Source organism: Eubalaena glacialis, chromosome 9 (genome assembly GCF_028564815.1).
Source record: "Eubalaena glacialis isolate mEubGla1 chromosome 9, mEubGla1.1.hap2.+ XY, whole genome shotgun sequence".
NCBI lineage: Eukaryota > Metazoa > Chordata > Mammalia > Artiodactyla > Balaenidae > Eubalaena > Eubalaena glacialis.
The window spans coordinates 66,518,010-66,545,774 of record NC_083724.1 but is presented as its reverse complement, the minus strand read 5'-3'; the positions used below and the strand labels follow the sequence as shown (position 1 = coordinate 66,545,774).

Here is a 27,765-nt window from a genome sequence, read left to right as displayed (position 1 = left end):
TGGTTCTCCACCAGCACACCAGTCATGTGTTTCTGCCACCTGCCAACTGAAGACATCTCTAAAATGATGAAAATCGAGGATGTGATAGTCACATCTTATCAAGTAGCCATGTGGATGTCTTTAAAACAGCTAAATTGCCAGCTGAGGTTGCTTTCTGCAGTGTTGTTGCATTCTGTAACATTTAAACTTTCAACCCCAGAGGCCACTGTAAAACTATCAATATGAAGGCACTAGTGGCTGGAGTCTGATTACATTTAGTTCTGCATTTTAATTACATATGGATTCTATTAACTAAACCTTTTGCCTTATAGGCAACATTTTAATCAAATTACTATAATTTTCAAATATGTTACAATAGTTTAACAAGTTAAAAGTTCACATTCCTAACATATTAAATATCAAAAAAACTTTGCATAAAAAAAGGAAATACTCCTTACAGATACTCTAATATATTTTCAGATTACTTTGGGGACTTTTTGGCTACCTGGTTACAAGTTATATTGTGAGATTTATTTAACTGGTATACATTTGTAAATGGGTTATTGGTGTTGAATATAACCAAATTCAAAATACAATTATGTTATTATAAGTTTAGAAACATGCACTCACTTTATTGTTGTAAATTAAAGCAAGAACAAAATAAAGCACGGTTAGAATCTAAGTACTAAAAAGTATGTATAACTTCAGTGAAAGAATTTTTGAGCTGAGAGGGAATTTAGATTTCATCTAGTTGAGACCCTTCATTTTACAGCCAGGAAAAACCAAGACCAAGGAGCTTGTGTGATTTATTTCCCAAAGCTTTTTGAGTTGATAACAGAGGTTGTTCTAGAATCCAAGTTTCCTCTGACTCTCTGTCATGCTATTTTCCAGTACAATACACTGCCATTCTGTGTAAGCAACAATCTAGCTGCCTATCCCATACCTCCCAAGAACTAAAAGAAACATTTTGTCAGGTGGCAAAACACACTGGACATAAAATTAACCACTTTAACAATTTTAAAGTGTACAGTTCAGTGGCATCAAGTACATTCACAATGTTGTGCAACCATCATCACCATCTTAGCTCTAGAACTTTTCCATCACCCCAAAAGTAAATTCCATACCCATTAAACAGCCTTTCTCCATTTCCTATTCCCCCTGCCCCAGTCAATCACTTATCTGCTTTCTGTCTCTATGGAGACAGAACATGTCCATTCTGGACATTTTATATCAATGGAATCATACAATATGTGGCCTTTTGTGTCTGGCTTCTTTTATTTAGCAAACTGTTTTCAAAGTACATCCATGCTATAACATGTATCAGTACTTCATTCATTTTTATGGTTGAATAATATTCCATTCTCTGGATATAACACATTTGTTTATCCATTTATCAACTGATGGGCATTTGGGTTGTTTCCATCTTTTGGCTATTCTGAATAGTGCTGCTATGAACATTTGCTATTTTCCTTTATTTAAAAAATATTTGTTTCATGGCATTCCTAGTAGTTGTAAAGTGGTATCTCATTGTGGTTTTGATTTGCATTTCCCTACTGACTAATGATGTTGAGCATCTTTGCATGTGTTTGTTGATCATTTGTATATCTTCTTTGGAGAAGTGTCTATTCAAGTCCTTTTCCCATTTCTAAAATTAGGTTGTTGTCTTTTTGTTGTTCAGTTTTAAGAGTTCTTTACATATTAGACCCTAATCAGATATATGAATTATAAATATTTTCTCCTATTCTGGGGTGTTTTTTTTAATGCACAAAAGTTTTTAATTTTGATGAGCTCTATTTTCTTATTTATGCTTTTAGTGTCGAATCTAAGAATCCATTGTCAAATCCAAGCTCATGAAGATTCATATCTAAGTTTTTTATTAAGAATATTAGCTCTTATATTTAGGTCTTTGATCCATTTTGAGTTAATTTTTATATATGGTGTGAAGTAAGAGTTCAAGGAAATATATTTTTGAAAATGAGCTTTTTAATGATTTATGTAAATTAGACTTCTATTTCTGAAATAAATCTCACATACTCTTACTTTTTGCTAGGCCCAGGCACAGTTAATTTTAATTTGGTATATCACTGTTATCATCAAACATTTACTGAGTACCCACCGTGTGAGTAAAAGGCATTATACTGGTCATTTTATGGTCTATGTGAGTAAAGATATACAGTCAGGGGCCCCATAGATCTGATAAAGTTTAAAATTATTTAAGTGGTATGCTGAAAAGAATGTTCTTCTTTGTCAGAAAAAATTTTCAGTCTTGGGTTTTTTGGTTTCTTTAGGAAGAGTAGTAAAGAGGAGAAGAAATATGCAATTTGGATTACCTGAAAGTATTTACTTTAAATTTTACGTTGGTATAATAATATATAAACTATTCATTCTCATTAAGTGTTTGCTAGAGAAATACATGAAATATAGTTTGATGGGAATTAAGAAAATTTTGTGTGGGAAAATCTGAGGTGGAACTATGGTTTGTGCAAAGTATAAGTGCCATAACAAGTGTGTACTGAAAAGCAGCACTGAAGGAGTGCTCTTCCAGTTAATTTCAATTCAAATAAACCAGCATTTTATTGAGGTGAGACCATTATAATGAATTATAAAAAATATCACCTCACAGACTCACAATATGGTAATCCATACACAACTAATTGATTATATAAGTCAGACTACTATATAGTTCTCAGACAGGGAAATTCAGTGATGAACTAAAAAAACAGATGGAGTCAGGATATGCCTCAATGCCAATGATAAAGAATTTTTGCTTTCATGAAGAAACTGTAGACCCAAAATATGTTTTGGGTCAAGCTATGGTCTGACCTTATCTGTGTGTTGGAAAGATAACTGGCACTAACGTGGCAGACAAGATGGAAGGGGGAAATCTACATGTGGGGAAATGCATTGGAAGACCATTGCAATAACCCAGGGAAAACTTAATGTGAACACAAGGGTAGAAAGGAGAGACTGGGTCTAAGAGATCCTGTGGTGGTAGAAATATTAAGACTTAGCAAGTGATTAAATACTGGTGGTGGAGGGAAAGTATGTAGAACAAATGTTAAGGGTGCTACTTTGGGCTGCAAGGTGAATAGCTATGTCAGACACAGGGAACATAAGGAAAGGAGAGTTTGGGAAAATAGGGAGTGGTAGAGTTAGATAACATGTTCAGTTTGGGACCCCAGTGAGTCTGAGGTTTTTGCAGAAAATCAGAATGCGGATTTCTGAAAATCTAGCAGGTAACTGAAGCCTTCAAAGAAATCAATTTAGTAAGAAAGATCAAATAGTAGAAGGGATACTCAGCATATTTAGTTGCCACCACTCTGAACAACTGGTAGGACTATTGAGAGCATTAGATTGCCAGACTGCCATCTCTATTCTCTACAGCTTAATTGCTAATTGATTAGAATGATCAGAGTTGGAAATTTTCATTCTTGCTACTCTTTGCTCCACCCTTGTAACATTTCATCACTGAAGAACAGAATTATATAAATATATTTATTACATATAAACATATTTTATATTTATATATAAAATGTATCTAATATTAAATGTTTATAATAAAATGTTATATTGGGTTGGCCAAAAAGTTCGTTCGGGTTTTCCATACCATCGTACCAAAAACCCGAACGAACTTTTTGGCCAACCCAATATATTTATATATTATATCAATTATATATGTATATACTTAAATACATATAAATATAAAATTTATAATATCTTGCCCCTACAGTCACTAAACAGATATCATTCATCATAAAAGCAGCTCCTCTTAAACTGCATCATACAAAAACTAAAAGGCTAGAGAAGAGGTGTGAGGCCAGTGGAATATACATTATTATTATCTCTAGGCCCCTGTTTACTGTACAGAAAAAGCTTGAGTTTCTGGACTATGGAAAACCATTAAAAGTTTGGAAATTTGTGTCAAGGATCAAGGAAAATGTTTGCATATTGACTGGGCTGTCCCACCTTTTGATGTTTTTGTTTCCCTTATTTAACTCTGTTAGTATCCAAAGGCCAGAGCTGGAACTCATGATTAAAATGTGGAAGAATTTAATGAGCATCTAAGTAAGCAATATTTAGCAAAAGGGTAAAACAAGGGCTGTTATGACATAAAATGTGAGTGAATTTTGAGAATTAAATGGAAAAGAATTAAATGGAAAAATTTAAATGTGCAGTTGGGAAGAGTAAATACATAAAGCAAAGGGGGTAGATGTTTTCCAGTGCCGTTAATGGAGACGTATGAGTCAGAGGGCTTCTCAGAAAACTGACAGTCACAGCCACAGTGCTCCTCCACAAGTCTGCATCATCTCTCACCATTCTCCACCTGATTCACGCTGCTCAAGTCATACAGACGTCTTTCCATCCCTTCAGCATTCCGTGCTTTCCCTTGTCAACTCCTCCTTAACCTTCATTATCACAACTAAGATCTCCATTCCTCAACTAGACCACCTGAAGCCAAGGTCAGATCTCCAGTTATGTGCTCTCATAGCACTCTGTGATTCCACTTTAATGTCATTCTTTTAATTATCTGTATAACGGTTGTAGTCTCTACCACACTTGAAAGCCCTTGATGGCAGAGATTTGTTTTAATCCACACTGCAGTCTCATAGGAAAGCACCAGACAAGAAATCAGAGGCCTTGTTCTAATCTGATTGGGTTCTAATCAAAAACCTGGGAGTAAGACTCGAGAATCTGTACTTGATACCACTGAACTGCACTGTACAGCCTATCTCAACAAATTAAGGCTTGGTTTATGGCTCATTTTTAAAAATTATTTTTCTTGAAAGATTAAAAACCTCAATAATAAACATCAGGAATCAACTGAGATAAAGTTTATGAAAACAATTTACCTAGAGTAAGTTACTTAAATTCTGTCAGTTTCTTTATCTATACAATACTAACAAACAATACTTCCTCTCTCAAGAAAATGTAATAAAAATAAATGTGACAGAATTTTAACTGAGAACTTAAGATAAAGGGGATCCTTTTTTTTAATCTTAACAGATAAAAATAACATTAACCAAAGTATCTAAACCCTTCTGCTTGATTAACAATATAACACCACTTGACAACTATTGAATCTGACATAATCTGAAAAATGATGCAACGATCTCTCCCCTGCAATATACTAAATGGAATGCTCCTCTGATTTGTTACTTATTATTTTCTCACAAATAAATTACTGTAGAATCAAAAACATACTGCTTAAACATACAGTGGAAATGAGGCAAATCAATACTGTAGCTTGAAGCACCATAACTCACAGCAAAGTATTTGGGTTTGGCATTCTATGTTTCACAGACTGAAATATCATGTGTTTCTCCACAGTTGTGGGTGTGCCGGTCTCCAAACACCCACAAGTAATTGGTTCTGACTGCTGTACTGTTCTCTACTGGGCTGTACGGGATTCAAAAGCTCTTTGCTCAAAGCTCTTTCTGGTTACTATTACTCAAGATAAAAGCTCTAGAACAGCCCTAAGTTAATGGGTCAAAGACCAAAATGCTGAAAATGTTGAAGTCCTGGCAAGTATACAATTGATGAGAACTCTTAGATGAACTCCAGCATCACTATTACATGTTACTGAACAAAAAATGAAAATGTCACCTAAAGGGGGATAAAGCTTTTAAAGATGACTATTCATATCTGCAATACAATCCATCTCTTTCTATGCATTACAACACCATGATATATTAAGTTTTTTCTTAACTAACAATGAATATTTATTTTTTATTCTTATCTAGTGAAATGGTAGAAAATTTAGAAATGAGCATATACCGACTTTCCTGAGTTCATTAAGTGATAACAACAACAGCTAACATTAATACTGTATTTAATATTAAATGTGCTAAAAGCACTGATTTAAGTGTTGTTTTAGATCTTTTGCCTACTCATAAAAAGACTTCCTCATGCTTACATATATTTCTTAAAGCTACAAGTATAGCTTAGCTGTATGATATATATGTAACTATCAGAAAAATTTGTATGTGTAGGGAAGCAAGCCAATATTTACTGAGGATCTACCAATACGCCAAACACTGTGTCTCTGTTTCATCCTCACAACAATCCTACAATGTAGGGAATTTCACCTACATGTTACAAATACTGAAACTGATGCTTAGAGTATTGTGTGGGTAATAAATAAGAGTACCAGAAAGCACCCCCAAGTCTGCCTGACTCTAAAGCTATATATGAGGGGAAGGAGGTGATGGTAATTGAAGCAGGTACTGGAGCAGAGAGCTAGTTCATCTGAGGACCCAGTAATGGAGTTTTGAGAATGGACCAAAATAACAAATACGGAGACCAAATAAGAACATCAAGAGCAAAACAGTCAGAGACAGAATCAAATTAGGTTATAAAGTAAGAAGCAGGGATTGGATGGTGCAAGAATGGATTGGAAACATGTGAAGGTAGGGTTTGGAGTGACTGCTGCAAGCAGTCTTGGGCTCTAGTGGGTACAGGCTGTTTGGGTGAGTTGGATGTCTTTGATTCAGAGGGGGAATGGAACTAAAGTAACAATACGTTTCTATTACACAAAAAAAATCATTATATAAGTTAATTCATTAAATATATGTACTACGCATGAGGCCTATTCCTCAAATCAAAATAAAGCAAAGATTTTTTACTGCTCTTCCCCCTTAACAAGGTGTCAAATTGCTAGACATCCTTCAAAGACTCCTGCAAACATTTCATCTTCTCAGTACCTTCTTCTAACAATGTTAGGCAGAATGAACTCCTCCCTCATCTATGTTCCCACATACTTTATATATGCCTATTTTTAGTATTGATATTTGCTTATGTGACCATTTCCCTTGCTAGAAGAGGAATCCACAAAAGCAGAGATCATGTCTTCACCTTCATCCCCATCAGACAGCTAAAATGGTAGACAAAAATCCAAAACTGTCAATAATTATATTAAACTTAAATGATCTAATCACCCAATTAAAAGCCAGAGATTGTCAAATGGATAAATACAACAAAACCAACGATATCTTTCTACAAGAAACCCACTGTATATATAAAACATAGGTTAAAAGAAAAGAATGGGAAAAGATATATCATGCAAACACTAGTCAAAAGAAAGCTGGAGTTAAAAAAAAGAAGTAGAAGAAAGCAGGAGTATGAAAAAGGTGATAATTGAAATTATAAAAATGGACAGTATAGTGGACAGGGTCAAAACCAGACTGCGGGAGGCCTATTTTAAGAAGATACTGAAACATATTTAAGTCATTCCCGTCTTAGGACTCCCTGAATCCTCTGAACACTCCACTCCTATTTTTCACACTTAATAGCTAAATCTTTGCGACAGATGTCTAAATTCACTTCTTTTGGTCAACTTCCACTAATTTCACCACCTCTTGCTGAAAGAGCTTTTGTTAAGTTTACCAAGGGCCTCCATGCACTAACTCCAAAGGTCATTTTTCAGTCCTCATTTCACTTGCTTTTCAGCAGTATATGACACTATTGGCATGCCACCCTTCTTGAAATTCTCTCTTCTCATGGCACCATACTTTCTTGGTTTTCCTCTTCCCTCTTTGCCTGTTCCTTCACAGCTTCCTTTGCAACGTTATCCTATTGTACTCAGGCATTATATGCTGGAGTTTTTCAAGCTTCATTCTTAGGCCTTTTTCTCTTTTTACTCTATAAACCGTCCCTATGTAGTCTCAGTCTTGCTAACAGCTTCAAGTCCCACCTGTATAACAGTGACTTGAAATTGTTATCTCCAGCTTGGCATCTTCCTTGAATTCCACATCAAGCAGCCTTTGTGACATCTCCAGTTGGATGTCTCAGTGGCACCTCAAACTTAACATACTCAAAATTAAACTCACAATATCCCCTCCTGTTCCATTGTTTCTCTCTCAGTAAATGAGATCATTAATCCATTTCCAAAAGCAAAAAAAACCTAGGAATTGTTTGACACACCCCTATCTCTTGTTCTTCACATTCAATTGTTTCTTCACACTACAGCCAAAGTGATCTTTTAAAAAAAGCAAATCCGAGCATACCACTCCTTCTCTAAAGTTTTTCAATGACTCTTCCTTTGCTCTCAAAACAAGGACAACAAAGTCTGACCTCTGCCCTTTTCTCCAGACCTTTCTTATCTCAGAGTATTCTTGCCTTTGCTCTCTTTATTCCAGCCATACTGGTCTTCCTCAATTTCTTCAGTTTCTTCCTCCCACCACAGAGCCTTTGTAGATATCTGCGCTCCTCTCCTCCTGATCTGGAACACTACTCTCTTCCACCCCTGGATACCTTACACCCAGTCTTCAGATATTAGCTTAAGCATCACTGACCCAGAAAAGGCTTTACTGATACCTTAGTCTAAGGCAGGCTCATTTGTTTAAAAAAACTCTTATACACTTAAGTTCTTTTCTTTCAGTGAACTTATCCTGGTAAGTAATTACACATTAATTAGTGTGATTACATGAAAAATATTTACTTTCACTATTAGATTTTAAGTTCATGAGAGTGAAGATTGTCTGTTTAGGCTCACATGACATCCCCAGGACCAAAACTAAGCCTGTTACGGACCAGATGCGGAATAAATATTAAACTAATGGGTGGAGAAAAGAATTAACAAACAATAATACAAAGAAGGCAGAGCTCAACTAAGTAGAGGCCAGAGAGCCAACGAAGAAAAGTCGGTAACAAGAGAAACAAAGGAGATGAGTATTTAAAGAAGAAAGTAGTTGAAGCCCCATATGTCTGAGAAAGAGAAAGGAGATGAGAAGGAACCAATGGATAAGCAGAGCAAACAGAAAATTATTGGTGACCTTTAAGAAAATAGTTTCAGTAGAATGAGCACATAGAAGAAGAAAGTATAGACTGCTTTTCAAGAATGTGTCAATGAAAAGAGGGGAAGACAGGCTGCAAAAAGGGCAGAGAGCTCAGCCACGGGAATATACTGATGGTGATCATAGAGCAGAAGTTACATGCTCAAGGTTACAATAGGAAGCAGAACAAAATGACACAGTTTGAAACTGAAGATGTTATGTTAGTAAATAATCTTCTCCTGTGGTGCAATCCAATTACTTTCTATAAATATAATGGTAATAAAAATAATAGCTAACGTTTTTTGGATTATTCACTAAGTGCAAGGCAAAGTGCAAAGTACTTTAAGACTTCTCACTAGACCTCCCAACATCTCTATTAGAGAGTAGTATCATTATCCTCATTTTACAGATGAAAACCTGAGACCCAAGCCACCTGATTAGCAACTGACAGAAGTTGAATTGGAATCCAGATATATCTGACTTGTATGACAAGTCAGATATACTATTAATTGGTTAACCCGGTATCTATTCATTCCTCATTCCCTTGTCCCTTGACTCATTATAGCTCAAGGTGGCCACACAACCCATTTCCAGCTGATGGAATATAAGTGGAAATATGTTTGGAACTTCCTTGGAAGGCTTTTTCTCTTTTAAATATATAAACATTTAAATATACATTTAATATCTGTTATCTATTAAATTTATATTAAAAGTTCTAAATATTTAAATAATAAATGTATGGTATAAATACTTAAATATTTTCTAAATGGAAAGCCTTGCAATGCTTTATTATATATATAAAACAGGTATTGCTGGGCCATCCCATTCCTCTGACTTGAATGTGATTCCAAATCCTAGAGCTGGCTTCCATCTTATGACAATCAGGGAGTGGCAGAGAAATTACAAAGAAGCTGAACCACTAAACCAATGACAATAGCCACTTACTTCTAGACTTCTTGCTGTATGAGAAAAAAAACTGTCTTAAACATGTTAGTCAAGTTTTCTGTTATTTACACTTGACTGTACTTCTAATGGATGTAATTCCAAAGCCCATGCTCTTATCTACCAAACTATATCACCTCTTATCTATGAAATTAAAAGATTAACCTCTCTCAGAGTTCTTAAGTAGTTCAAGTTAGAAAATGCACATTTAAATGTCTTGAAAAATAGAAATTAGTATACAAATTTATTATTGTTTTCAAAACAGTGATTCTCAACTAAGGGAAGAGACTGGAGAGCATATATCCCATAGAAACATGGGATTAGGCAGCAGTGTCCTAGAAGGACACATCAGAATCTCATGGGGAAAACTTTCACATTACACATGTTCCCTTTTGAGAATCACTGCCAGAGTGAACCTCCTCTTGCTAATAAGATGATGAGCATATCCTGTAAATCTGTTCAGAAGGTTGAGAAGTGGAGCTTTATTATGATAGTGGGGGATATTAAGCACACCTCCATTAAGACATCAATAGCTTAATAACTGGTAAAAAATTTTTGAACCCATGGGAAACAATCCCACCTTACCAAACTTTCTCAGAACATAAGCAATTATTTTTATATGAATAACAGTAATAAACAACCAGTAATGGTATGACCCAACAAAGCTGACATAGTATAATGTAATACTAACCAATGGGATCAGAGAGTTAGCAGGAAGAAATGTAAATGTGTTTCAGAGAAAGACTAGAATGAATTCCAAATACTTACTCAAATCTTTATAAAGGTTTCCTCTTCATTTTGATTTCTCTTATTTGAGGTCAAATTTACTACTCTCTCACTAAGAAATTAACAAAGTAATTTTAAAAATTGAACTCAACTGAATCTCATCTCAGGTCCCAAATAACTAGTTGTTCATTTATTGGATTAGGTCCCAGTATGTTTCATTCAATAACCATTTGTTGAGCACCTACTGTGGGTCAGACTATTCTTGGCACTAGAGTGCCTTTACAGCTGTGAAGAAAATACCCAAAATTGCTTGTCCTTATGGAACTTATATTCTATGAGGGTAAGGAGCAAACAGACAAAAAGCAAATAAATAAAATACAATATATGTAAGTTGGTAAGTGCTATAGTGAAAAAAATAAAGCAAGGAAGGTAGAAGGCAGATAGGCAACATGGGGTGAGAATGAGACAGAGTTTGCGGGGTGGGGGAGGGTTAGTGGTTGCAGTTTTAAATACCATGGTCATAAAGCTTGCATTTGGACGCTGACACTTGAGCTACGACCTGAAGGAGCTGAAGAACCAAACCACAACTATGCATCTATTTGCTTTAATGCTAACTCTTTTTCTGTTGAATATATCATTTGAAATTAGTCAATAGCTAAATGGCAAAATGATACTGTTTTTCCTTACAAGTCACCCAGATCCATTCTAATCAAACCAAAAAGGGAAAAAAGACATTCTAATTATTGGTAACCCTCTGAATCTCACTGTTGAGATATGTTGACATATCTGGCTTTTGAGGAGAAAGTTTAAATATGTATTTTATTCCTTTATGTCACAAATATATTCATTTTTTGATACTCCCCAAACACGTATTTCAAATGTAGAAAATTTTGTTTAGTCTTAAATGAGCCCAAATTTCATCATGGGCTAAAATTTTAAGACATAAAATGACTGCTGAAACTGAATTTTAATCATATAGATGAATCACAACATGCATCTTTAGCTGGGCATGTATTATGGATAAGACTAGCTTTCTACAGAGAATAATCACATGTTCTAATTACCATTTTGGTTATACGCATAATTAATAATATTCTGTCTTAATGGGACACACTGAATCTTCAGACAGTTGCAAGCTTTAACTATGCATACTGCCAAATCCAACTGTCAGCTGCACTGCCAAACACAAAGGAATCTTGATGTAGTGTTTTAGCATTGATAACAATATGCATATCTTTATACATGATACAATGGAAAAATTAATTGCTTTTCTTCCTTCAAAATTTTCTCCACACTTAATAATTTTACGTTGCTTGATTGATCACTCACCCTAAATTATATATACTGGTGAGTGATCTTATGAACAACAAAAACATGAATGTAAATGTGACCCAAGATTCAAAGAAGAAAAAAATATTGTAGGACTTACTGATTGTAAACTTTCATTTTCACGTAAACAAGCTGTGTGAAGTTCTGATTTCAAGGTTGCAATGTGACTTCGATGAGATGTCATTTCCTTTTCTAATGTAGCAATTCTAGTGCTTGCAAGCTGGTAGACATCCACGAAACTTTTAATCATAGCCTTAAGAAATAAAAATAATGCCACATACAATTCAAATAAAGCTGTCCCCAAAGGAGAATTTCCATAATTTGAAAGCAAAATCATTAAAATTTTAAAATAAACAACTTTTCATCCTCCTTTAAAATAATAAAGCTAAACCTCACATTTTATATTGAGAACCGTGACTATTTTAAGAAAGTTTGGGAGAAAATAATTGAGACTTTTTTCCAGAATATTTATTTAAATAAGGTGTACTTTGATCTATTGTGCTTAAAATTTAGAATGCAGTTTTTAAAGATGGCACACTTATTACCTTTGTAAAGTTAAATTCAAGTTGTAATTTGACCTAAATTTCAATCTTAAGACACACAACAGATGGATATATAAGCAAGATATTTCAAAATGAGCTCAGTAAAATTTTCAAACCACCTAGAAAACAAATGTTTTGAAACAAAAGGAGCTGAACTAATCCTATGATTTTTTAAGAGTAAATAATATGATTCCTATATTGTAAGAAAAGCATAATTATTTTCATTCATATAACAGAGGAACACCCTTGCATTACACTGAATATAATAAAATAAATAACATAAGCAAGTGCTGGTAACTTTTTCTCTTCCCTAAGTAGTGTAATATTTGGGAGAATTGTTGGGCCTCTGTATCACAGTTTAATCATATTTTGTAGACTTTTGCTTCTAAAGCAAGCTGTAGTGAATTTTAAGTCCAAGAATACTATTACACCTTTGAAAGACTAAAAAGTCTTTCAAAATACTTCAAATACAGTAAAGTAAAATCAAACATTTCAAAGACATATTCAAATATAATTTTATGTTATTTACAAGAAAACCATGTTCCAACTGCAGCCACAACTTAGAACAATGTTAGACAGTCTGAAAATTTCCAAATTATATTCAATCTGAAGAGTCTGGTTTGAGAGAGCTTTAAGAAACTAGATATTTGGGCAATTCTGAATGCAAATGAAATAATCTGGTGAACAAAAAGTAAGAAACAACATACACAATGTCTGAGAAACAGAAGTAGGTGAATTATTTGTAGTTAAAAGAAAATTCATAGCTTTTTGCCTAACAAATTCCTATTTGCCCTCAAAAACCCAGTTCAGAAACCACCTCTTTAAAGAAGGGTCTTTTGAGCCCAAAGGCAGTGTTAACTTCTATTCTGATTCTCTGTGGGTCCCTCATGCTTGCTTCTACTATTGCATTTATTGCTTTGGCAGAAATGCATTAGTTTACATGTTTATATTCACTACACTAAGGAGCTACCTAGGCCAGATATTGTGCCAAATCTAATCATCTCTGTATCTTCAGGGATGGCTTGAATGACTGACAGGAAGGAAGGAAGGAAAGGAGGGAGGGAGGGGAGGGGGGGAGGGAGGGAGGGGGGAGAGAGAGACTGGAAAAGATGAAAAGCCACATTAGTCATATTCAGTTTGGCAAAAAATACCTTATAGAAAAGGATGAAGATACTTGGGAAAATATAACCTTAACACTCCAGTGAATAAATTACTAACCAAGTAATACTTTATTCAAAGTCAAAAAAAGAAGCAAAAGCATAGCTGTAGGCATAAAAAGATAAAGTACACAAAAGTTCATTCTATTACCCAACACTAAATAAGCATGGTACGACCTCATGTTTGGGAACATCTCACATGTCCTAACATTCCTTACCTTGAGTCATTTCAAGGTAAGCTGAGGGCTAATACTAACACAAAATATGTCGCTGGGTTTCAAAAGTAGATAAAAATCAGAAATTACAAAATCATATCTGTTTCTTCCTACACCGAGTCTCTCTCTACTTCCGTAAATTCATTTATCTTCTCCACTGAGATGGTGGACCAGGAATCACAAGTTCTATTTTTTTCTGGTTCTCATGCTGCCACTTACTTAGCTTTATGTTGTTGGGCAATGCCATGTCATCTCTCTGAGCCTCCACCTCCTCCCTCCATAAAATGGGAAGAAAAGTCAATTTTTTTGCTTATTTCTAAAACTGTTGTGAGGATCAGATAGTTAAAAATCTAATACAAAGCCATTCTCTTAACCCTTCAGCTACATGGCATCTAGTACAAAAAAGTCCTCTAAAAATGGTAAGCTAGTAAATTTCATTGTAGTATTACCATTGTTCTATTTTTAAATTCTCCACTAAGATCTTAATGAGACAATCTGTGATAGGTGGCTTGTATACATGTGTTCCTGTTATATAAGGACCTAAAGTGCATAAAATGCATGAAAACTTACATAAAGGCCTTATTTAATAAAAAGAAGAAAGTACTCTTCTATCAATAATAGGCTCCTGGATTATTATCTCAATGTAAGTCATAATAGAACTGGCCTCTAACATATAAAAAATTTCAACATTTAAAAAGTTACCCTATATCTTAAATTTGGAGAAACACATTTCATGAATTGTCATATACATGATATTCTAAAAGGAATTATAATATAAAAGGTATTCCTTCAAATCTCTTTTTTAAAAAATGAAATATTTTTTGAGAAGTTATATCTGAATTTTTATATGATGGATGGAACAAAAGTCATAATTATTTTGGCTCCTTCTCTGATCTGCTTTTAATAACTAAATTCTAATATTCAGTGCAGTATTAAGAGAAACCACATATTACTTCTTTATAACATTAAAAAGAATAAAATAATAATCTACTTTTTGCTTAGGATTTAGAGTCTTAAGCATTTAAAATCGTTAAAGCAGTATTTCATTTGAGAGATGAAAGCAATTTTCTATAACACTTACTGTATAGGATATTTTTTTCAGAGCAGCAAAGGTAAGGTAATCAATACAGAAAGTATGTTCCATGGAACTAGTGTATGTAAAATATACTACATGCTTCTAAAATGAAAACCTCCTTCAGAACTGAAAGGTAGGGAGGAGTGTCAGTGAAATCGCAAAGCTATTCAAAGAATCCACAGCTCTTTTGAAGAATAAAGAATGTTAACTTCCAGTATTAAAAAGTGATTCAAACTATGTTATAAAGGATGCCAGTGAAAAATCCAACTCTTTAATACAAAAGAAAGGTGCCAGCTTGGTAGAAGAAATGGAAATGACAGCTGGAATCAAGTGAGGGGGTGCGAGGAGGAGGGAGTGAGCATCTCATGACCTCTCTATCAATCTCCTGAAGTCTAGCGCTATACAATACCCCTCACTCCTGTATTAAAACATCACACCTTTTTACATTAGGAAACAATGACAAAGCAGCATGATACTGTCAAAAGCAAGCCCAGCACTTGAGAATTTATCCCATGTCATCTTTGGCCCTTGGGATTTTGACTATACCATGCAGTGAGATATGAATCTCAGTAGGGTTTATCTAGTTACGTGAGAAACAGAACAAAAAACAGTTTCTGGACAAAAATAGCCTTTTGTTTTAGAGATAATCTATTGTGTTTATAATCAGCATAACAAGATGAGAAAGTTCAAACATGTAAAATTCCACATCCTATCTATTTCAAGGAAAAGCTTAAGTGTTTTAGAATACAAAAAAATCTGAGATACAAACAGGTGACTGTCACTTGAGGACTAGTATATTATTTATATAATTTGTTATGTACATATTATGTAGTTTAGACTGACTTCAAAATTGGACTTCAGGGAAAGTAGGAGCCTTGGGAAGCTGATGTTAGGAGAAGGAGCAATTAGTGGAAAATGTCATAAGGCCTAGATGCCAACAAAATAGTAAATTTTCTATTTATATTTTTGAGTAAGTAATTGGGAAGCAAAAACCTCTGACATTTACTTTAAATTTTGTAATTACGGATATACTTCATTTCTATATACTATATAAAGTAGGTACACCATGTAAAATAGATATACCAGATATACCAAATATGTGAAATATAATAAATCCCCATAATATGGGGAAAATGATTCCTACCTTACAAAGATTTTGTGGGGATTAAATGAATATTAATACATGAAAAGACCTTAACTATCTGGCACACAGTAAATACTCAGGTAAATGTTAGCTATAATAATGACAACGATATCAAATTAGGAAAATTACTATTTTAACTCATAAAAGAAAGATTCAATATTTCTGAGGGTATTATTGGACATATAAGTATTTTAAATACAAATTATTCTACACATATTAAATATATTAAAATTCTTTCAAAAATAAAGAATTTTAGAGGCTAATGAATATTTACTTCCTAACAACAAAACGTCCCATTGATAATAAAAGTTACTATTTAAAGAACGAAATAATGCCATTTGCAGTGACGTGGATGGACCAAGAGATGGTCATACTGAGTGAAGTCAGAAAGAGAAAGACAAATATCATATGATATCACTTATATGTGGAATCTAAAAAAAGGGTACAGATGAACTTAACTACAAAACAAAAATAGAATTACAGATGTAGAAAACAAACTTATGGTTACCAGGGGGTAATGGGAGGTGAGGGATAAACTGGGAGGTTGGGACTGACACATACACACTATTATATATAAAATAGATAACTAATAAGGACTTACTGTATAGCCCAGGGAACTCTACTCAATACTCTGTGATGGCCTATATGGGAAAAGAATCTAAAAAAGTGTGGGTATATGTATATTCGTAACTGATTCACTTTGCTGTACACCTGAAACTAACACAACATTGTAAATCAACTGTACCCTAGTAAAAAATTTTTTAAAAATTAAAAAATAATAAAATAAAAGTTACTATTTAAGATGTCTTTCCTACGAATGATAGTCTTAGAATGATAACATTCTCATAGTTTTTAGTATCAAATTTTATTCCTTGGCACCTGGAATTAAAGGAAAATTATTTTCTTCATTATCACAAAATTACTCTGTAAGGTTGCTCATTTAGCTGACTTACTTTCATTCCAATATTTTATAAATGTAGGGATACAGCAGAGAATGAGGGTTAAAGGGTCTCTTATTAGTAGTCTGCAAATAGCAACTACGTCCCCCCGTCAAGAGCCAGTCTAAGATCTGGAAATGGACTGTTTAGTTTGGATGTTTGGTTTCTGGCCCTGGCCCTAAATACTATTCACCATGACATTCCAGTACAAAGTTATGTAGGAACGACTCAATCAGGATGGCAGACTGCCATCCACCTCCTTGCTTTACCACACAGAATTGCATGTGTGTGTGTATGCGTGTGTGCATGCATGTGCAGGCATCAAAGCTGATAAGAATGCTTTCAGCTGACAAGAATTCTGAGGAATCAATAAGGAAGAGAAAGTAGAAGGGGCCAGAAACAAAACTTTAGAGAAACCCTATCCAAAACACAAGCAAGAAAACACTTCTACAAAGGTGTAACCAAGTACAAGTGGGCTTGAAACTAAGCATAAACAGCTATGAGAGGAAGGAGAGGGCCTTAACTTGGCTTTATCAGTAGCCCTGAAACCTCTTACTCTCAACGAAAAGTTATTACTAATGACTGTTAGTGAAAGAAATATGATTGGATATGCTTTACAATTTAAAAAATCTTGTATAACTTTTTGTGATACAGGTATCCCTGCTCTTCGAAAGTTTGCCTTATGCCACTTCACTTTCACGAAAGACCTGCATTCGTACCTGTTTTCGCTAACTGAAAGAAATCCGAAGAGGATTTTCGTTTTTACCGAAAAAGGCAAAAAGCAAAAATAGCGTTCACTGTTTGTTTTGCAGTGAGCCCTTTTGGAGGCAGCGCTCACCCAGAGCAGTGAGAGTGGCCCCTCCAAGCTCCTTCCCCAGGAACTACTCTCAGCATCTCAGCACCAAGTCCACACAGCTTTGAACTGTGTCTGTGAGCATCTGTGCTTTGTCTCCGTTTATTTTGTTCATCCATTAGCAAGATGGGCCCTAGGGTAACTGCTCCTTCACTTAACGCCATTTCAGCTTATGACAGGTTTTATAGGAATGCTCTGCTTTTGGATAGTGGGGAAACCTGTTTGGAAGTCTAATACTGAATCCTCACCCTGACCACTCCCGTGACGTGTTAAATAGGGAAGATGCACTTGGCGAAAGTACACCACTGGTTGTGTTTATTAAATCATGACATGCATGTTTCAATCCTATCGATCAAGTAAATGAAGTTTTAATTGGAATTTTGGCTAAAAGATGTCCAACTTCCCTGAATTAATCAACTGTTCTTTAAACTAATATATGTCCTGTTTTTATATTTTCACAAATGCATTTTATACTAAATACATTTTTATGTATATACACATATATGAATTTTTATAGATTTAGATCAATTTTAGAAAAATTCCAAAATTCTGGAAACACTTCCAAACAACTATTTTCATAATGCTCCATAAAATTCCTTCAATAAAGCAGTTCATTGTTTAAAAAACTTCTTGTGACAGAATGTGTTTTGTCTTGGCTTCTTTAAAAAAAAATTTATAGATAGAATGCTTTTGATAGCCACTTGCCATCAAAGAAAAGGTCTACAGATTTGGAACCCTTCTCTTTATGTTACAGAAAAGTACATAATTCACACTCAAGTTCAAGAGTAATTTGAAGCACTTTGTCACAAGAAAAACAGCAAACCTTATATAGAAGATTTTAAAGACTACCTCTTATCTCATTGTAAACTACTGTAAAGACTACACTATGAAAAATAATTTAATCCATAAATTACTTAACCATACAGGGTACATAAGAGTTCGTGGTGAAATACAAAGAAAGTAAATAAACAAGTGACAACACCATTCTCAGCCCTGCTGCACTGTAGAATCCTTCCATCTTTTCCCAAAATACCTAACAGGAAATACTAATGTCTAAAAAAAGGACCAAGTGATGACACCAGTGCCAATCCATATCAAAGAATAAAAATTTTATCTCTTACTTTATTAAAAAAAAAGAGAGAGTCCATTGTCTTGCATACCCACTGGGATGTATTCAGTCTCCAAAGTGAGTTAAAATGGAAAAAAAATTGGAGACTTCCATATATAGATTTTACTTTATATTATATTTAGTTCCTTTAATAGACTACATTTTTTAGAGCAGTTTCAGGTTCACAGAAAAATTGAGGGGAAGTACATAAATCTCCCATATACCCCCTGCCCCTACACACCCAAAAACATCCCGCACCAGAGTGGTACATTTGTTACCATCAGTGAACCTACACTGACACATCATCACCCAAAACCCACAGCTTGCATTTGTGTTGACTCTTGGTGGTGTACATTCTATTGGTTTGGACAAATGTATAATGACATGTACCCACCATGGTAGTATCACACAGAAGAGTTTCAGTGCCCTAAAAATTCTCTGTGCCTACTCATTCTTCCCTCCTCCCCAACCCCTGGCAATCACTGATCTTTTCACTGTCTCCGTAGTTTTTATATTAACTTTTTAATCTTTCTTTTAAAAATCTTTTAAAATTCTATCTTTAAAATATTCTATTTTTTTTGTTTTATGTTATAGAGCTTATTTAACAATAACACAAGTATACAATTTATAAAGGTATAAATATACATACATACATATTTTGGAGATACTGGTTCAAAAATAAAAGTAAGCAATCAACAAGTATGGAGAGCACTCCCCTACATCACAGGGTGACTGAGCTAGGCAGCTCTTCCCCTACTGGTGTGAAGGAGAGCGGCAACAGCTGTGTTTGTGCCCACAAACCAAAACAGAGAGTGGCCTACAGTCAGAAAGACACAAGTTGCTGGAGAGGGTGTGAAAAAAAGGCAACCCTCCTACCCTGTTGGTGAGAATGTAAATTGGTACAGCCACTATGGATAATAGTATGGAGGATCCTAAAAAAACTAAAAATAGAGCTACCATATGATCCAGCAATCCCACTCATGGGCCTATATCTGGAGAAAACCATAATTCAAAAAGATACATGCAGGAGTCAAGATGGCGGTGTGGGAAGATGCTGAGTTAGCATCTCCCCACAACTAGGGTGCCTGCCAGCTGCTGGTGGGGGACCCTGACACCCAAGGAATTGGGAGGAACCCCCAAGTGAACCAGTCACTCAAGTCCAGGAAGCAGAGAGAGTCCCATACAGGATAAACCCTAGGAAAAATACACCAAGACAAATATTAATCAAACTAACAAAAATTAAATTCAAAAAAAAAAATTAAAAGCAGCAAGGGAAAAACAAAAAAATAACATACAAAGGAATCCCCATAAGGTTATCAGCTGATTTTTCACCAGAAACTCTGCAGGCCACAAGGGAGTGGCAGCATATCCTTAAAGTGATGAAAGAGAAAAAGCTACAACCAAGATTATTCTACCCAGCAAGGGTCTCATTCAGATTCTACAGAGAAATCAAAGGCTTTTCAGACAAGCAAAAGCTAAGAGAACTCAGCACCACCAAACCAGCTTTATAACAAATGCTAAAGAAACTTCTCTAGGCAGGAAACACAAGAGAAGAAAAAGACCCACAAAAACAAACCCAAAACAATTAAGAAAATGGTAACAGCAACATACATATCGATAATAACCTTGAATGTAAATGGATTAAATGCCCCAACCAAAAGACACAGACTGGCTGAACGGATACAAAAACAAGACCCATATATATGCTGTCTACAAGAGACCCACTTCAGACCTAGGGACACATGCAGGCTGAAAGTGAAGGGATGGAAAAATATATTCCACGCAAACGGAAATCAAAAGAAAGCTGGAGTAGCAAGACTTGTATCAGATAAAATAGACTTTAAAATATAGACTGTTACAAGAGATAAGGAGGGACACTACATAATGATCAAAGGATCAATCCAAGAAGAAGATATAACAATTATAAATGTTTATGCACCCAACATAGGAGCACCTCAATACATAAGGCAAATGCTAACAACCATGAAAGAAGAAATCGAAAGTAACACAATAATAGTAGGGGACTTTAACACCCTACTTACACCAATGGACAGATCATCTAAACAGAAAATAAATAAGGAAAAACAAGCTTTAAATGACACAATACACCAGATAGATTTAATTGATATTTATAGAACGTTCCACCCAAAAGTGGCAGAATACACTTTCTTTTCAAGTGCACATGGAACATTCTCCAGGATAGATCACATCTTGGGTCACAAATCAAGCCTTGGAAAATTTAAGAAAACTGAAATTGTATCAAGCATCTTTTCTGACTACAACGCTATGAGACTGGAAATCAATTACAGGAAAAAAAATGTAAAAAAACACAAATACATGGCAGCTAAACAGTGAGCTACTAAATAACCAAGAGATCACTGAAGAAATCAAAGAAGAAATTAAAAAATACACAGAAACAAACGACAATGAAAACATGATGACCCAAAACCTATGGGACACAGCAAAAGCAGTTCTAAGAGGGAAGTTTATAGCAATTCAATCTCACCTCAAGAAACAGGAAAAATCTCAAATAAACAATCTAACACTACACTTAAAACAACTAGAGAAAGAAGAACAAAGAAAACCCAAAGTCAGTAGAAGGAAACATATCATAAAGATCAGAGCAGAAATAAGTGAAATAGAAACGAAGAAAACAAGAGCAAAGATCAATAAAACTAAAAGCTGGTTCTTTGAGAAGATAAACAAAATTGATAAACCCTTAGCCAGACTCATCAAGAAAAAAAGGAAGAGGACTCAAATCAATAAAATTAGAAATGAAAAAGGAGAAACCACAACTGATACCGCAGAAATACAAAGGTTTATAAGAGACTGCTACAAACAACTATATGCCAATAAAATGGACAACCACGAAGGAACGGACAAATTCTTGGAAGGGTACAATTTTCCAAGACTGAACCAGGAAGAACTAGAAAATATAAACAGACCTATCACAAGTAATGAAATTGAAACCGTAATAAAAAATCTTCCAACAAACAGAAGTCCAGGACCAGATGGCTTCACAGGCGAATTCTATCAAACATTTAGAGAAGAGCTAACACCTATCCTTCTCAAACTCTTCCAAAAAATTGCAGAGGGAGAAACACTCCCAAATTCATTCTACGAAGCCACCATCACCCTGATACCAAAACCAGAAAAAGATGTCACAAAAAAAGAAAACTATAGACCAATATCACTGATGAACATAGATGCAAATATCCTGAACAAAATACTAGCAAACAGAATCCAACAACACATTAAAAGGATCCTACACCATGATCAAGTGGGATTTATCCCAGCGATGCAAGGATTCTTCAATACACGCAAATCAATCAATGTGATACACCACATTAACAAATTAAGGAATAAAAACCATATGATCATCTCAATAGATACAGAAAAAGCTTTTGACAAAATTCAACACCCATTTATGATAAAAACTCTCCAGAAAATGGCCATAGAGGGAACCTACCTCAACCTAATAAAGGCCATATATGACAAACCCACAGCAAGCATCATACTCAATGGTGAAAAACTGAAAGCATTTCCACTAAGATTAGGAACAAGACAAGGATGTCCACTCTCACCACTATTATCCAACATAGTTTTGGAAGTCCTACCCACAGCAATCAGAGAAGAAAAAGAAATAAAAGGAATACAAATTGGAAAAGAAGAAGTAAAACTGTCACTGTTTGTCGATGACATGATACTATACATAGAAAATCCTAAGGATGCCACCAGAAAACTACTAGAGCCAATCAATGAATTTGGTAAGGTTTCAGGATACAAAATTAATGCACAGAAATCTCTGGCATTCCTATATACCAACAACGAAAAATCAGAAAGAGAAATTAAGGAAACAAGCCCATTCACCATTGCAACGAAAAGAATAAAATACCTAGGAATAAACCTGCCTAAGGAGGCGAAAGACCTGTACTCAGAAAACTATAAAACACTGATGAAAGAAATCAAAGATGACATAAACAGACGGTGAAATATACCATGTCCTTGGATTGGAAGAATCAATATTGTGAAAATGGCTATACTACCCAAAGCAACCTACAGATTCAATGCAATCCCTATCAAACTACCAATGGCATTCTTCACAGAATTATAACAAAAAACTTTACAATTTGTATGGAAACACAAAAGACCCCAAATAACCAAAGCAATCTTGAGAAAGAAAAATGGAGTTGCAGGTATCAGGCTCCCCAACTTCAAACTATACCACAAAGCTACAGTAATACAGACAGCATGGTACTGACACAAAAACAGAAATATAGATCTATGGTACAGGATAGAATGCCCAGAGATAAACCTACACACATATGGTCACCTAATTTACGTGAGGAAATTTTATGTTTTTAAATGTTTTAGAGGAAAACATAGGAAAAACACCCTTTGACATAAACCATAGCAAGATCTTTTTTGACCCCCCTCCTAGAGTAACGGAAATAAAAACAAAAATAAACAAATGGGACTTAATTAAACTTAAAAGCTTTTGCACAGAAAAGGAAACTATAAACAAGAAAAAAGACAACCCTCAGAATGGGAGAAAATATTTGCAAATGAAACAACAGACAAAGGATTAATCTCCAAAATATACAAACAGCTCATGGAGTTCAATATCAAAAAAACAAACAATCCAGTTAAAAAATGGGTGGAAGACCTAAACAGACATTTCTCCAAGGAAGACATACAGATGGCCAAGAGGCACATGAAAAGATGCTCAACATCACTAATTATTAGAGAAATGCAAATCAAAACTACAATGAGGTATCACCTCATGCCAGTCAGAATGGCCATTATCAAAAAATCTAGAAACAATAAATGCTTTCCAGTGTGGTGAAAAGGGAATCCTCCTGCACTGTTGGTGGGAAAGTGAATTGATACAACCACTATGGAAAACAGTATGGAGGTTCCTTAAAAAACTAAAACTAGAACTACCATATGACCCAGCAATCCCACTACTGGGCATATACCCTGAGAAAACCATAATTCAAAAAGAGACATGTACCACAGTGTTCACTGCAGCACTATTTACAATAGCCAAGACATGGAACCAACCTGAATGTCCATCAACAGATGAATGGATAAAGAAGATATGGCACATATATACAATGGAATATTACTCGCCATAAAAAGAAACGAAATTGAGTTATTTGTAGTGAGGTGGATGGACCTAGAGTCTGTCGTACAGAGTGAAGTAAGTCAGAAAGAGAAAAACAAATACCGTATGCTAACACATATATATGGAATCTAAAGAAAAAGAAAATGGTACTGATGAACCTAGTTGCAGGGCAGGAATAAAGATGTAGACGTAGAGAATGGACTTGAGGACATGGGGTGGGAAGGGGAAGCTGGGGTGAAGTGAGAGGTGAGAGTAGCATCGACATATATACACTATCAAATGCAAAATAGTTAGCTAGTGGGAAGCAGCAGCATAGCACAGGGAGATCAGCTCGGTGCTTTGCGATGACCTAGAGGGGTGGGATAGGGAGATGGGAGGGAGGCTCAAGAGGGAGGGGATAGGGGACATATGTATGTATAAGGCTGATTCACTTTGGTGTACAACAGAAACTAACACAGTACTGTGAAGCAATTATACTCCAGTAAAGATCTATTAAAAAAAAAAAGATACATGTACCCCAATGTTCATTGCAACACTATTTACAATAGCCAGGACATGAAAGCAATCTATATGTCCATCGATGGATGAATGGATAAAGAAGATGTGGTACCTGTATACAATGCAATATTACTCAGCCATAAAAAAAGAATGAAATAATACCATTTGCAGTGACATGGATGGACCTAGAGATTGTCACACTGAGTGAAGTAAGTCAGAGAGAGAAAGACAAATATCGTATGATATCACTTATATGTGGAATCTAAAAAAAGGGTACAAATGAACTTATTTACAAAACAGAAACAGAGTCACAGATGTAGAAAACAAACTTATGGTTACCAACGGGGGAAGGGGGCAGGGAAAAATTGGGAGATTGGGATTGACACATACTCACTATTATATATAAAAAAGATAATGAATAAGGACCTACTGTATAGCACAAGGAACTCTACTCAATACTCTGTAATGACCTCTGTGGGAAAAGAATCTAAAAAAGAGTGGATATGTGTATATGTATACTGATTCACTTTGCTGTACAGCAGAAACTAACACAACATTGTAAATCAACTATACTCCAGTAGAAATTAATTTTTAAAAAAAGGCACAAGTAAGGCTTCAGGAAGCCTCCACATCCAGAAGACAATCTACCAACTCACTGTGCCCAACAGCGTGGATGTCCCATTTCTTTCCCTAACACCCAGATGCAAGCTCCAGTAATCAGAATCCTTATCTACATAAGCACAAAAGCAGCACCACACTCTAGGATTACCAAAAGCTTAATGACGTAAAACAACACAAATTTAGTATCTCATAGTTTCTATGGGTCTAGCATGGGTTAGCTGGGTCTTCCACTCAGGGTCTTACCAGGCTGAAATAAAAGTTTCAGCTGGAGCTGCAATCTCTCTGAGACTCAGGGCCCTCTTTCCAAGTTCATTCAAGTTGTTGGCAGAATTTAGTTCTTCCAGTTGTAGAACGGAGGTCTCCATTTTCTTGCTGGATTCAGCCAGCAAGAAAATCAGCCAGGGTGATTCTCAGCTCCTAAGGAACCCCCTCAGGTCCTTGCCAAATGGACCCCTCCTTTCTCAGCTTGGCTGTTTGCTTTCTTCCAGGCCAGAAAGAGCACATCTCTGGCACTTCACCTTCTTTTAAAGGGCTCATCTGATTAGGTCAGGCCCATCCAGGATAATCTCCTATTTACTGGTCTCACCCTCAAGGAGAGAGGGTAAATTATATAATGCATGTACAGTACATCAGGGGGAAGATCTTGGGGGTCATATCATAATTCTGATTACCACAACCTAAACCATAGACCTTATACAAAAATGAACTCAAAATTGATCATAGATTTAAATGTAAAATATAAAGCTGTAAAAGTTTCAGAAGAAAATGTAGGAGAAAATCTTCAGCATCTAGGGCTTGGCAAAGAGTTCTTAGATATAATGCCAAAAGCACGATTCATAAAAGAAAAAAAATCAGTAAGTTGAATTTCATCAAAATTTAAAACTTTTGCTTTGTGAAAGATCTTGTTATGAAGATTAAAAGACAAGCTACAGACAGGAAACAATTTGCAAACCACCTATCTGATAAAGAACTAGTTTCTAGAAAATATTTTTTAAACTCTCAAAACTCAATAGTAAAAAGACAAACACTCCAATTAGAAAATGAGCAAAATAAGGTACATTTTACCAAAGAATTCTCTTATACAAATTGCAAATAAGCATATTAAAAGGAGTTTCAAAATCACTAGCCATTAGAGAAAGAAAAAACCCACAGTGAGATATCACTACATACCTAATGGAAGGGCTAAAAGAAAAACTTGTGACAACATCAAAAGCTGGCAAGGGAACAGAGAAACTGGATCTCTCATACATCCTGGTGAGAATGAAGAACGGTACAGCCATTCTAGAAAACAGTTTGGCAGTTTCTTAAAAAACTAAGCATCCACTTACATATGGCCTAGCAATCACATTTCTGAACATTTATCCTAGAGATCATAGCTTCATATGTAATAGCCAAAAATCAGAAACAATGAAAATGTCCTTCAAGGGATGAATGGTTAAACAAATTATGCACATCCATACCATGGATACTAGTCAGCAACATAAAGGAACAAACTATTGATAGATGCAACAACTTGGATGGAACTCAAGGGCATCATGCTGAGTGAAAAAAGAGTCAACCTCAAAATGCCACATTCTGTAGGACTGCATTTATGTATTCTTGAAATAACAAAATTATAGAGACAAAATATTTAGTGGTTACCAGGGATTAGGGCTGATTTTGGGGGAGGGGTTGATATGTCTATAAAGTGGTTAGCTGAGGAAGATCTTTGTGGTGATGTAATAGCACTGTATCTTGCTCACGGTGGTGACTACACAAATACGTGATAAAATGTCATAGAACTATACATACACATTGTAGCAATGTCAATTTTCTGGTTTTAATATTGTCCTAAAGTTATGTAAGATGTAACATTGGGGGGAAATGGGTGAAGGGTACATGGGGATTTCTTTCCTCTGTACTATTTTTGTAACTTCTTGTGAATCTACAATTATTTCAAAATAAAAAGGAGAGAAAAGTGTGTGTGTGTGTGTGGTATGCTAACATTTAACTAAAAAGAGGATATATATACATATCTACATATATTTTAGAAACAAATAAACTTTTTTTGAAGTTTAAATGGTAGTTATTTATCTGGCAAAGGCCTGGACTAGACTAACCTGTCTCCTGCCCCTAACTCCTAGAGACTCCTTTATACATATACTTGGATTAAACAACCTAGCTTATCACACTCAACCTGACAGAGTGTCAGACAACTGTCTATATTTGCTCACTGACTGGCAAAGCAGTGCCAGAAGGAGCCATAGTAGAGCCTGAGGCATCAAAGAAGTCAGTGCAATCTGACTCAGTACAATATGCACTCAGCCCAACTCTCCACTCAAAGTCAATCCCACATCTGCCTCAGAGTAGCCCAAAGAGGGAGGTGAACCCACGCTCTACCACCAGAATCACCAAACGTGTTGGAATGTATGGGAGTCAGTAAAGCCTAGGCTTGACCAAATCTTTGCCCAAGGTGCTCTCACTTCCTCTAGAGTCCCATTCTCCAAGGCTTACCAGAACCCCAGTTTTAACAACAACGATTACTATGTGCCAGACACCACATTATGAACTTTGCATATTTTTCCAATTCTGGTAATAATCCTGTAGGACTCATATCATCTCTATTTTACAGAACAAGAAACTAAGGCTCAGCGATGCTAAGTACATTATGCAAGGTCCCCTAGCTAATAAAGAAAGGAACTAGGTTTCGAATCCATGTCTGTCCAATTCCAAAGCCCATGCTTATCCCATGTGTTGCAA

General features: G+C 35.3%; 1 protein-coding gene across 6 annotated transcripts in view; it reads right to left on the bottom strand.

Moving 5' to 3' along the window:
• CCDC171 (coiled-coil domain containing 171) overlaps positions 1 to 27,765 on the bottom strand; it is a 355,460-nt gene that overhangs the window by 32,034 nt on the left and 295,661 nt on the right. For all 6 annotated transcript variants that reach the window (XM_061199072.1, XM_061199071.1, XM_061199076.1 and 3 more), the window contains one exon: positions 11,848 to 12,000. In XM_061199072.1, coding sequence (XP_061055055.1) covers positions 11,848 to 12,000 — 153 coding nt within the window. The remainder of the gene's footprint in view (positions 1 to 11,847; positions 12,001 to 27,765) is intronic.